Consider the following 12,836-nt stretch of genomic DNA (forward strand, 5'->3'; position numbering starts at 1 on the left):
ATACAGATAGCTAGAATCTCAGCCATAAAGCAGGGCAGGACTGCTGCTTACAATGGGGGGATCAGATAGGATCTGTGCACTGTGACAGAATGCTCTGTTATACAGATAGCTAGAATCTCAGCCATAAAGCAGGGCAGGACTGCTGCTTACAATGGGGGGATCAGATAGGATCTGTGCCACTGTGATAGAATGCTCTGTTATACAGATAGCTAGAATCTCAGCCATAAAGCAGGGCAGGACTGCTGCTTACAATGGGGGGATCAGATAGGATCTGTGCCACTGTGACAGAATGCTCTGTTATACAGATAGCTAGAATCTCAGCCATAAAGCAGGGCAGGACTGCTGCTTACAATGGGGGGGTCAGATAGGATCTGTGCCACTGTGACAGAATGCTCTGTTATACAGATAGCTAGAATCTCAGCCATAAAGCAGGGCAGGACTGCTGCTTACAATGGGGGGATCAGATAGGATCTGTGCCACTGTGACAGAATGCTCTGTTATACAGATAGCTAGAATCTCAGCCATAAAGCAGGGCAGGACTGCTGCTTACAATGGGGGGATCAGATAGGATCTGTGCCACTGTGACAGAATGCTCTGTTATACAGATAGCTAGAATCTCAGCCATAAAGCAGGGCAGGACTGCTGCTTACAATGGGGGGGGGGATCAGATAGGATCTGTGCCACTGTGACAGAATGCTCTGTTATACAGATAGCTAGAATCTCAGCCATAAAGCAGGGCAGGACTGCTGCTTACAATGGGGGGATCAGATAGGATCTGTGCCACTGTGACAGAATGCTCTGTTATACAGATAGCTAGAATCTCAGCCATAAAGCAGGGCAGGACTGCTGCTTACAATGGGGGGATCAGATAGGATCTGTGCCACTGTGACAGAATGCTCTGTTATACAGATAGCTAGAATCTCAGCCATAAAGCAGGGCAGGACTGCTGCTTACAATGGGGGGGGATCAGATAGGATCTGTGCCACTGTGACAGAATGCTCTGTTATACAGATAGCTAGAATCTCAGCCATAAAGCAGGGCAGGACTGCTGCTTACAATGGGGGGATCAGATAGGATCTGTGCCACTGTGACAGAATGCTCTGTTATACAGATAGCTAGAATCTCAGCCATAAAGCAGGGCAGGACTGCTGCCATACGGGGGAAAGGAGTGCCAGTAACATTTATTACAATTACACTATATTTAAGAGGTTACCTTAAAACAAACTTAGTATGATGTAGAGGGTTATATTTTGAGACTATTTGCAGTTGGTCTTTGTTTTTTATTTATATTATTATTTAGCTTCTTGTTTAACTCTCCAGTTTGGAATTTCAGTACCTATCTGGTTGCTAGGGTCTGAATGAGCCTAGCAACCAGGCAGTTGGCTGAATGAGAGCCTGGATGCTTCGGCTTACTAACTCCGTCCATATCTGCGTGAGGGGCTCCATTAGGGCTTTTTGGGCAACCCTGCCCCAAGCATAGAATGGGTGTTGCCAGTGGGCGGAGCTAAGGTGCCACATACACATTTAGACATGCTCTGCTAACTCCGCCTCTCTAGACTAATCTGCCAGCTGATTGGCCTGTGTATGGAGCCAAAAGCATAATTTCCCCAATCAGTAGTTGATCGGGGCTCAGTCGGGCTGCATAGGGTGCCCCTCTGGGAGTATGGGGGTCCCCTCAATCTGACATATGTGGGTGCATTGTATGAGCGGTAGCCATGTTGTATTGTCTGTGCGTCCGTCTGTCCATCTCTCATTGCTGCTCTTGCCATTCGGGCAGCCGCCATGTTTGTACCTTTGGGAAGGAGACGTTTGGCCAGGAAGCCGGTCCGTTGGGCTCCCCGTGATTTGTAGGGCGACATATTTGCTTCAGGGGTCCCATCAGCCACTTTCCACTTTACTGGGAATATTTTCTTCTTTCCCTCCAGGATGCCGCGGAGTCAGTCAGACAGGAAGCTGTCCAAGATGGAAGTGCTAATGTAAGCTCTTGAGTCCGGACCCCAGGGCTGTCCCCCCCCATACATTCTCATTTCCGGTGCTCATCTTTACTCTCCGGTACCCCCCCTGGTGGGGTCTTTATTATGTTCCCTCATTCTGACTCCTCTTCCACTGTCCTTCTCCTGCTCTTCACCCCCCGGCCCTAAGGCGGCCTTACACGGGCACATTTAATCTGCTGTATCTGCCCCTGTAGCTCCAGTGGGGGGAATGAAATGAGGGGAATGGCGAGGTTGGCTGTGTAGCAGGAGAGTAGGCTCCTAGGCTTGGAGAGACCTGGGGAGGCCCCCGAATGTAGGAAGTGGCGATTGGGGTCCCTATGGGGAAATGAGGTCACGGAGCCCTTGATGGAGAAGGAACAGGGGGCACCTTAGGGTGCAGAGCAGAGAGCTCCCTGGGAGAGGGGCGGGGGCTTCTGGGAGTAGTTCCAGACAGTGCACTTGTGCAGCTGAATTACCCGGAGCAAATGAATTTCAGTCCAACAGTGACCCCAACCCCATAGCAACTGAACCCCATCTGTGGGCTTGGTACCTTGTAGAAAACATGTCTTGTCCCCCCCAAATAAGTCTTGTTTCTCACCCTGTCGCCCCCCCCCCCAAACACAGCACGTCTTGTCTTCCACCCTGTCCCCCCCAAATAAGTCTTGTTTCTCACCCTGTCCCCCCCAAATAAGTCTTGTTTCTCACCCTGTCGCCCCCCCCCCCCAAACACAGCACGTCTTGTCTTCCACCCTGTCCCCCCCAAATAAGTCTTGTTTCTCACCCTGTCCCCCCCAAATATGTCTTGTTTCTCACCCTGTCGCCCCCCCCCCCCAAACACAGCACGTCTTGTCTTCCACCCTGTCCCCCCCAAATAAGTCTTGTTTCTCACCCTGTCGCCCCCCCCCCAAACACAGCACGTCTTGTCTTCCACCCCTTCCCCCCCAAATAAGTCTTGTTTCTCACCCTGTCCCCCCCAAATAAGTCTTGTTTCTCACCCTGTCGCCCCCCCCCCCCAAACACAGCACGTCTTGTCTTCCACCCTGTCCCCCCCAAATAAGTCTTGTTTCTCACCCTGTCCCCCCCAAATATGTCTTGTTTCTCACCCTGTCGCCCCCCCCCCCAAACACAGCACGTCTTGTCTTCCACCCTGTCCCCCCCAAATAAGTCTTGTTTCTCACCCTGTCGCCCCCCCCCCCAAACACAGCACGTCTTGTCTTCCACCCTGTCCCCCCCAAATAAGTCTTGTTTCTCACCCTGTCCCCCCCAAATATGTCTTGTTTCTCACCCTGTCCCCCCCAAATATGTCTTGTTTCTCACCCTGTCGCCCCCCCAAACACAGCACGTCTTGTCTTCCACCCTGTCCCCCCAAATAAGTCTTGTTTTTCACCCTGTCCCCCCCAAATATGTCTTGTCTCCCGCCCTTTCCCCCCCAAATATGTCTTGTCTCCCGCCTTGTCTACCCAAACACATCTTGTCTCTCACCCTGTCCCCCCCAAATAAGTCTTGTTTCTCACCCTGTCCCCCCCAAATATGTCTTGTTTCTCACCCTGTCGCCCCCCCCCCCCCAAACACAGCACGTCTTGTCTTCCACCCTGTCCCCCCCAAATAAGTCTTGTTTCTCACCCTGTCGCCCCCCCCCCCAAACACAGCACGTCTTGTCTTCCACCCTGTCCCCCCCAAATAAGTCTTGTTTCTCACCCTGTCCCCCCCAAATATGTCTTGTTTCTCACCCTGTCCCCCCCAAATATGTCTTGTTTCTCACCCTGTCGCCCCCCCAAACACAGCACGTCTTGTCTTCCACCCTGTCCCCCCAAATAAGTCTTGTTTTTCACCCTGTCCCCCCCAAATATGTCTTGTCTCCCGCCCTTTCCCCCCCAAATATGTCTTGTCTCCCGCCTTGTCTACCCAAACACATCTTGTCTCTCACCCTGTCCCCCCCAAATAAGTCTTGTTTCTCACCCTGTCCCCCCCAAATAAGTCTTGTTTCTCACCCTGTCCCCCCTAAATAAGTCTCGTCTCCCACCCCATCCCCCCAAACACACGTTGGCTGAGGGACACAGCTTGGCCAATAAGCTGCCTTCTTTAGGAATCAAGTTCTTCTCCGCAGCTTCTCCCTCCCTGCCCCAAGTTCTCTCCTTCCCATATCGGCTCTCAGCCCCCGCCAGTTCCTTACAGGCCTTGGTACAACACCAGGGGGGTCCCAACCGCACAATGACCAGTTCTTTGTTACCTCCCTGAATCTTTCTACTTTTCCCTTAACTCAAAGGTGAACTTCCCCTTTAACTTTTAGTATGAGGTAGAGAGTGATATTCTGAGACACTTTGCAATTGGTCTTCATTTTTTATTAATAAATAAAATATTATTTCACTTTAAGTTCAGGAGCTCTCCAGTTTGGGGTTTCAGCAGTTGTTTGGTTGCTAGGGTCCCTTAGCAACCAGGGAGTCGTTTGAATGAGAGACAGGAATATGAATAGGGGAGGGGCTGAATAGAAAGATAAGGAATAAAAAGTAACAATAACAATAAAACTGGAGCCTCACAGAGCAATAGGGTTTGGCTGCCGGGGTCAGTGACCCCCATTTGACAGCTGCAAAGAGTCAGAAGAAGAAGGCAAATAATTCAAAAACTATAAAAAGTAAATGGTGATGACCATCTGAAAAGTTGCTTAGAATTGGCCATTCTGTAACATACTGAAAGGTGAACTTCCCCTTTAAATATTGGTGTGACCCCCAGATGTATTCTACCCCCTGCTGCTCAGTATCCCACAATCCCCTGCTCACCCTGGGGGGTCCGGGCGCTGAATATTCCCCCGTTGCCACTTTATTGCTCCTGGCGCGACTAACGGGTAAAGGGGCGTTGCCCATATTTAGTCACTGCGTATTTTCCATACGGTGCCAGGCGTGCCCGTAACCCTTATGGGCAGACATGGATGTGCCAATGAGAGTGCAGGAAATGGCGGCCATGTTGTACAGCCCCCTCTCTGTCTGTCCCCGCGGGGGGCTATGGTGTCTGTGCCACTTGCTGGTTCCACTGACTGGCACCGCGTGTCTAACGGATTTCAGACTGCCCTGCCCGTCTGTACAAAGGTAATAATGGTACTGACCCACTGGGCTCAGATCTGGTAGGTGTAGCCACTAACTGTCTGGGGATCCACCCATAACCAGCATGCGTTTGTGTCGGGGGGCTAACCAGTACCTACAGTACCAGGGATTCAGTATCCAGTCCAGTATTCAGGTTTAGCCACAGGGTTCCGTACTGGCGCCTGTGGGTTCCGTGCTGGCGCCTGTGGGTTCCGTGCTGGCGCCTGTGGGTTCCGTGCTGGCGCCTGTGGGTTCCGTGCTGGCGCCTGTGGGTTCCGTGCTGGCGCCTGTGGGTTCCGTGCTGGCGCCTCTGCCTGTGAATTAATAACCGATCCCAGTGTGCGCAGTAAAACCCCTACAAGCCGCATGTTATTTACACCCTGCTGATTGGCTGCCATAGCTCCCCCTCTGATTGTGCATCCAATCACTTTCATGATCCATGAGTGTAGCCCCGCCCATAGCTTAGAGTCCAACCCCTCACTGTTTTCTCTTTTACTCTTAAAGGGACCTGAGTCGCTCAGATTCGGAGTCTTCCCTCCCGTACGTGACTGAGCCGAGGGCCGGGGGCCACACGTCCAAGATCCCCAGCTCCAAAGCTTTGCCCAGAACCCTGGAAGAGACCCCCAACGGGGGCAACCGCCACTTAGAACTGGCAAACGTCAGCGCCGCCGCGCAGGAGAGTCTGCCCGAAAGCCCCCAGATGGGCAAAAAGTTGTCGGAAAAGGCCCCCAGCCTGGGGGAGATCAGCGCCGCCGGTACCGCCCAGTCCCATTCGGACTCTTCCAGATCCCACAGCCCAAGCTCCACAGAAGCAGACACGCCGTCCCCCGAATCCAAGCACAACAATTCCAAGGGGGGCGGCACCCGGATCCCCCAACTGGCGGGGAAGAAGGCGGCGGCGGAAGACGACAGCGGCTCCACCGGGGAGGACACGGACTCGCTCACCGGCAAGAAGAAGCTGACGCTGAAAATCTTCAAGAAGCCAAAGAAATAAGGACTACGCCATTGTTCCCCGAGGAGCAAAGGAACCCCCCCGGGGTAATGGGAGTCGTCGCTGTTACCCCCCCTGGCTGGGGAGTTGGACCTTATTGCTCTCCCACCCCCAGGGGGCGCGGTGCCGCCGACACACACACGTGGGGGGGGGGGAGGCTGTTCATCCGCTGGGGCAGAATCCGCTTTGCCTCCCCCCCCCGTATAAGTGGGGGTGTCCTTGCTTGGCTATGCATGGCTTCTGGGCCAACCAACCAGCACCTGAACCAGGGCATTGCTTTATTTCTATTGGGTGAGGGGAGAGGAGGGGATTCAGGACTTACTGGTTTATTCTGGGGGGGGGGGGGGGGGGGAGACGTTTGCAAAGTTTTGTCTTTTTTTCATGTTTTTGTTTTATGTTCCTTTCTCTCTTTGCTTCCTATGGGCATGCGGATACATACGGGAAATTCAATAAAAAATCCTAAAATCCTATCGACCCATTTACTGTTTTTATCCGTTACCCCACACATCTACCCACTCAGTACCACTCAGGTGCCCATCTACCCACTCAGTATCCCTCATCTACCTACTCAGTATCCCACAGGCGCCCATCTACCCACTCAGTACCACTCAGGTGCCCATCTACCCACTCAGTACCACTCAGGTGCCCATCTACCCACTCAGTATCCCTCAGGTGCCCATCTACCCACTTAGTACCACTCAGGTGCCCATCTACCCACTCAGTACCACTCAGGTGCCCATCTACCCACTCAGTATCCCTCAGGTGCCCATCTACCTACTCAGTATCCCTCATCTACCTACTCAGTATCCCACAGGCGCCCATCTACCCACTCAGTACCACTCAGGTGCCCATCTACCCACTCAGTATCCCTCAGGTGCCCATCTACCCACTCAGTACCACTCAGGTGCCCATCTACCCACTCAGTATCCCTCAGGTGCCCATCTACCCACTCAGTACCACTCAGGTGCCCATCTACCCACTCAGTATCCCTCATCTACCTACTCAGTATCCCACAGGCGCCCATCTACCCACTCAGTACCACTCAGGTGCCCATCTACCCACTCAGTACCACTCAGGTGCCCATCTACCCACTCAGTATCCCTCAGGTGCCCATCTACCCACTTAGTACCACTCAGGTGCCCATCTACCCACTCAGTACCACTCAGGTGCCCATCTACCCACTCAGTATCCCTCATCTACCTACTCAGTATCCCACAGGCGCCCATCTACCCACTCAGTACCACTCAGGTGCCCATCTACCCACTCAGTACCACTCAGGTGCCCATCTACCCACTCAGTATCCCTCAGGTGCCCATCTACCCACTTAGTACCACTCAGGTGCCCATCTACCCACTCAGTACCACTCAGGTGCCCATCTACCCACTCAGTATCCCTCAGGCGCCCATCTACCCACTCAGTACCACTCAGGTGCCCATTTACCCACTCAGTATCCCTCAGGCGCCCATCTACCCACTCAGTACCACTCAGGTGCCCATCTACCCACTCAGTATCCCTCAGGTGCCCATCTACCCACTCAGTACCACTCAGGTGCCCATCTACCCACTCAGTATCCCTCAGGCGCCCATCTACCCACTCAGTACCACTCAGGTGCCCATCTACCCACTCAGTATCCCTCAGGTGCCCATCTACCCACTCAGTATCCCTCATCTACCCACTCAGTATCCCTCAGGCGCCCATCTACCCACTCAATATCCCTCATCTACCCACCACTCCGTATCCCTCAGGTGCCCATCTACCCACTCAGTATCCCTCAGGTGCCCATCTACCGACTCAGTACCACTCAGGCGCCCATCTACCCACTCAGAACCACTCAGGCGCCCATCTACCCACTCAGAACCACTCAGGCGCCCATCTACCCACTCAGTATCCCTCAGGCGCCCATCTACCCACTCAGTATCCCTCATCTACCTACTCAGTATCCCTCAGGTGCCCATCTACCCACTCAGTACCCCTCAGGTGCCCATCTACCCACTCAGTACCACTCAGGTGCCCATCTACCCACTCAGTACCACTCAGGTGCCCATCTACCCACTCAGTATCACTCAGGTGCCCATCTACCCACTCAGTATCACTCAGGTGCCCATCTACCCACTCAGTATCCCTCATCTACCTACTCAGTATCCCTCAGGTGCCCATCTACCCACTCAGTACCCCTCAGGTGCCCATCTACCCACTCAGTACCACTCAGGTGCCCATCTACCCACTCAGTACCACTCAGGTGCCCATCTACCCACTCAGTATCACTCAGGTGCCCATCTACCCACTCAGTATCACTCAGGTGCCCATCTACCCACTCAGTACCCCTCAGGTGCCCATCTACCCACTCAGTACCACTCAGGTGCCCATCTACCCACTCAGTATCACTCAGGTGCCCATCTACCCACTCAGTATCCCTCAGGCGCCCATCTACTCACTCAGTATCCCTTAGGCGCCCATCTACCCACTCAGTATCTCTCATCTACCCACCACTCAGTATCCCTCAGGTGCCCATCTACCCACTCAGTATCCCTCAGGTGCCCATCTACCCACTCAGTACCCCTCAGGTGCCCATCTACCCACTCAGTACCACTCAGGTGCCCATCTACCCACTCAGTACCACTCAGGTGCCCATCTACCCACTCAGTACCACTCATCTACCCACTCAGTATCCCTCAGGTGCCCATCTACCCACTCAGTATCCCACAGGTGCCCATCTACCCACTCAGTACCACTCAGGTGCCCATCTACCCACTCAGTATCCCTCAGGCGCCCATCTACCCACTCAGTATCCCTCATCTACCCACCACTCAGTACCACTCAGGTGCCCATCTACCCACTCAGTACCACTCAGGTGCCCATCTACCCACTCAGTACCACTCAGGTGCCCATCTACCCACTCAGTATCCCACAGGTGCCCATCTACCCACTCAGTACCACTCAGTATCCCTCATCTACCCACTCAGTATCCCTCATCTACCCACTCAGTATCCCACAGGTGCCCATCTACCCACTCAGTATCCTACAGGTGCCCATCTACCCACTCAGTATCCCACAGGTGCCCATCTACCCACTCAGTATCCCTCATTTACCCACTCAGTATCCCTCAGGTGCCCATCTACCCACTCAATACCACTCAGGTGCCCATCTACCCACTCAGTACCACTCATTTACCCACTCAGTATCCCTCAGGTGCCCATCTACCCACTCAGTACCACTTATCTACCCACTCAGTATCCCTCAGGTGCCCATCTACCCACTCAGTACCACTCATCTACCCACTCAATATCCCTCAGGTGCCCATCTACCCACTCAGTATCACTCAGGTGCCCATCTACCCACTCAGTATCACTCAGGTGCCCATCTACCCACTCAGTATCACTCAGGTGCCCATCTACCCACTCAGTACCACTCATCTACCCACTCAGTATCCCACAGGTGCCCATCTACCCACTCAGTATCCCTCATTTACCCACTCAGTATCCCTCAGGTGCCCATCTACCCGCTTAGTATCCCTCAGGTGCCCATCTACCCACTCAGTATCACTCAGGCGCCCATCTACCCACTCTGTATCCCTCCGGTGCCCATCTACCCACTCAGTACCACTCATCTACCCACTCAGTATCCCTCAGGTGCCCATCTACCCACTCAGTATCCCTCAGGCGCCCATCTACCCACTCAGTATCCCTCAGGTGCCCATCTACCCGCTCAGTATCCCTCAGGTGCCCATCTACCCGCTCAGTATCACTCATCTACCCACTCAGTATCTCTCAGGCGCCCATCTAAAAGGCTCAATGTCAGTCATTTCAGCAGCTATCTGGTTGCTAGGGTCCAATTTAACCTAGCAACCAGGCAGCAGTTTGAAGGAAAGACATGAAATTTAATGATATGGAATAAAAAGTAACAATAACAATAAAACTGGAGCCTCACAGAGCAATAGGGTTTGGCTGCCGGGGTCAGTGACCCCCCTTTGAAAGGAGGCAAATGATTAAAAAATAAAATGAAGGCCAACTGAAGAGTTGCTAAGAACAGACCAATCTAGGAAACATTTTTATTACAGTGTATAATCACCATTGATGTTGCACCAATATGGCCGCCCCCTTATAGAGGAACATGGGGGATCAGATAGGTAAAAGAACCAGGCAAATACTTTAATAGCAAAATTCTGAATTGCATGCACAGACAATATGACCATAGATGGAAATAAAAGGTTTAATTTCTGGTGTCAGAATCTCTTTACTGGGCAGAATAAAATCAACTAGATTTTTCATTTTTTTTTATTTGCGAAATGAAAGAAAATTTCATTATAACAAGATACATAAAGGGAAATACAAACGATCTCGGTTACAGGGACCGGCCAGCAGGTGGCGCTGCAGCTACAAACGTTATATTATATTGGCACAATATTAATAATGAAGTAAAGGGCCCGGAGCAATTTTATATTTAACTTTTTATGGTTTCCATGGCCATAATGGGGGGGCCCCAGATTGCCTGGTCATGTTGCTAATGGGGGCCAATTATCTGCTTGTGTGCGGCCAGTTTACGTTTAAAAACAGCTAATGTCTTGAAAAGAGAAAAGTAGAAGAGCATTCTGCCCCATTTTACATTTATTCATTTGTTTTTTAGGCTTTACATTTCCTTTTAGGGTATATTAATTACCCCCCCCCCCCCCTGTGAATTAGTCAATTCAGTCCTAATTAGCTGAATTCAGGAGTTGGTATTAAAGGGTAAGTCCAGTTTTATTGGTAAAAAGCAGAAATATTCTGATCACATTCTTCTGGCCAATAAAACGTGAGCAGTTCGTTGGGGGGGGGGGGGATGTCTCAGTAAGTTAAATAAAGGCTCCTTTATTATTTTGCCCCTCACAAGCTTAAGCTTTGGGGGGTTTTGCACCCACACCCCCTTTTCAGAACAAGTTGGACCGTAGGAGGCTACACTGACACCAGGGGTTTGTTTATACCTGGGCTATTGGTCATGGTCGGTATGAGGTCCCTGCTGGTCGGCGGCCATGTTTTTGCCATTATGGGCGGGGAGAGACATTTTCATGGGGGGGGGCGGAACCATTCCAACAAACCTTTGTTTATTATGCTTTATTTACAGAGATTTGACACATTCATCATTCCCATCAGTCCCTGGGACCAATCACATTTACACAATGGACTGGGGCAGTATTTACCCTGGGGGGGGGGAGATCAGAGAGGCAACACGTGTTTGGCACATGGAGTTGGAGCCCCGCCCCCATCTCTGTACAAAGGGCACTGATTGGTCCTGCTGGGGGGTGGGTCTGTGGGAAGGGCCTCTGGGCCCCATTTGGTACTGGGTGTCCCTGTCACAATGCACATTGGATATTCAGGTAGGTTAGAACTTTGGGGGTGTTCCCTTGGCTGAAACTCCGCCCTGGAGGGAGGTCCATATGGTATAAAGCTGTTTTGGGGAGTCTGGGATTTTTCAGACCTGTGCCGCCCCCCCTGCCTACAGCCGGCAAATACTGTACTAATACTACTAATATTAGAGCTGATTACATCACTAGAGGGGCGGGACATGGGCAATCACCAACTGGGAGGGGCTAGAAGGGACACACCCAAACCTGCACCTGGGGGCGGAGTCAAATGACCTGAATCTGCCCAAGTTGGGTGGATTTAGCACTTTGTGCTGGGGCTGTTCACCCTTGAGTTAACTTTTAGTTATGATATAGAGAGTGATAATCTGAGACACTTTGCAATTGGTCTTCATTTTTTATTTGTAGTTTTTTTAGTTATTTTAATTCTTGTTCAGAAGCTTTTGAGATATCTGGTCGCTAGGGTTCAAATTACCTTAGCAACCAGGGAGTGGTTTGAGTGAGAGACTGGTATATAAATAGGGGAGGGGCTGAATAGAAAGATAAGGAATAAAAAGTAACAATAAAACTGGAGCCTCACAGAGCAATAGGGTTTGGCTGCCGGGGTCAGTGACCCCCATTTGAAAGCTGCAAAGAGGCAGAAGAAGAAGGGAAATAATTCAAAAACTATTTTAAATACATAATAAAGACCAATTGAAAAGTTGCTTAGAATTGGCCATTCAATACTAAAAGTTAACTTGAAGGTGAACCCCCCATAACAATCCTTCCCTGAGTCCAATGGACCAAAGCCGGACCCCCCTATGGATAATGTAGGGCTTCCAGTGTCTCTGGGCCGGGGGCCCCCCCATATTACATTGGCCCCAAACAAACTGCAGTGAAACACGACTTGGGCCAAAGGCAAATACACCGAAGAGTAAAAAAAAATATCTAAAATACTTAGAAACTGTACATTTTACTTACAAAACCAATAAATAACAAGTTAATGATACTGAGTCCGATGCAGGGAAAGTGATTAAAGGGGACATTTGATTGGAGGGGGGTCACTGTATCGGCCCAATTGAACTGCCGGTAGCACCGCGGGTTCATCTTCCAGCTCAGGGCAGGGATATAATGCTGTTTAATCATTCACCAAAAAGGGGTGGAGCCAACTGCCCCGCCCCCTTCGGGTAGGTGGGGCCTGGCAGCAGGTAGGTACTGCTGGCAGGTTTGGATCATTAGTCCACTGAGGGTTCTGTTGGCAGTTGGTTCAGACGAGGCGACGTGTAGGATTAATGCCCCTTGTGTGGGTTTTATCTGCTGTCAGTTCCTATTGCCCCTCTGTGTAAGGGCAACTGATGGGAAGTCCTGGTTATTCCTGAGAGAAAGGGGAGTAATAAGCAGAGCCAATGGGATTCTCTGAATACTTGGTATAAGGGGCGGCGCCCCCCGGGGTAATGGCAGCGATGGGACCCTTGGTGGGA

At 51.6% G+C, this 12,836-nt stretch overlaps 1 protein-coding gene and 1 long non-coding RNA gene across 9 annotated transcripts in view; one reads left to right on the forward strand and one right to left on the reverse strand.

The window, feature by feature from the left end:
• The window catches only part of stim1 (stromal interaction molecule 1), a 66,960-nt gene extending 60,449 nt beyond the window's left edge, over positions 1 to 6,511 (forward strand). For 2 of the 8 annotated variants that reach the window (XM_031895824.1, XM_031895826.1), the window contains 2 exons: positions 1,926 to 1,976; positions 5,555 to 6,511. In XM_031895824.1, the coding sequence (XP_031751684.1) occupies positions 1,926 to 1,976; positions 5,555 to 6,044 (541 nt within the window). In that variant the 3' untranslated portion in view covers positions 6,045 to 6,511. 8 annotated transcript variants of the gene reach the window in all.
• Positions 6,512 to 11,101: 4,590 nt separating this feature from the next.
• On the reverse strand, positions 11,102 to 11,903 carry LOC116408925. Its single transcript, XR_004221440.1, has 2 exons — positions 11,685 to 11,903; positions 11,102 to 11,652 (listed from the first exon to the last, which is right to left on the reverse strand). It is a non-coding gene; the product is annotated as an uncharacterized LOC116408925 (long non-coding RNA).
• Positions 11,904 to 12,836: the final 933 nt, after the last annotated feature.

The sequence above is a fragment of the Xenopus tropicalis genome, chromosome 2, assembly GCF_000004195.4.
Source record: "Xenopus tropicalis strain Nigerian chromosome 2, UCB_Xtro_10.0, whole genome shotgun sequence".
Lineage (NCBI taxonomy): Eukaryota > Metazoa > Chordata > Amphibia > Anura > Pipidae > Xenopus > Xenopus tropicalis.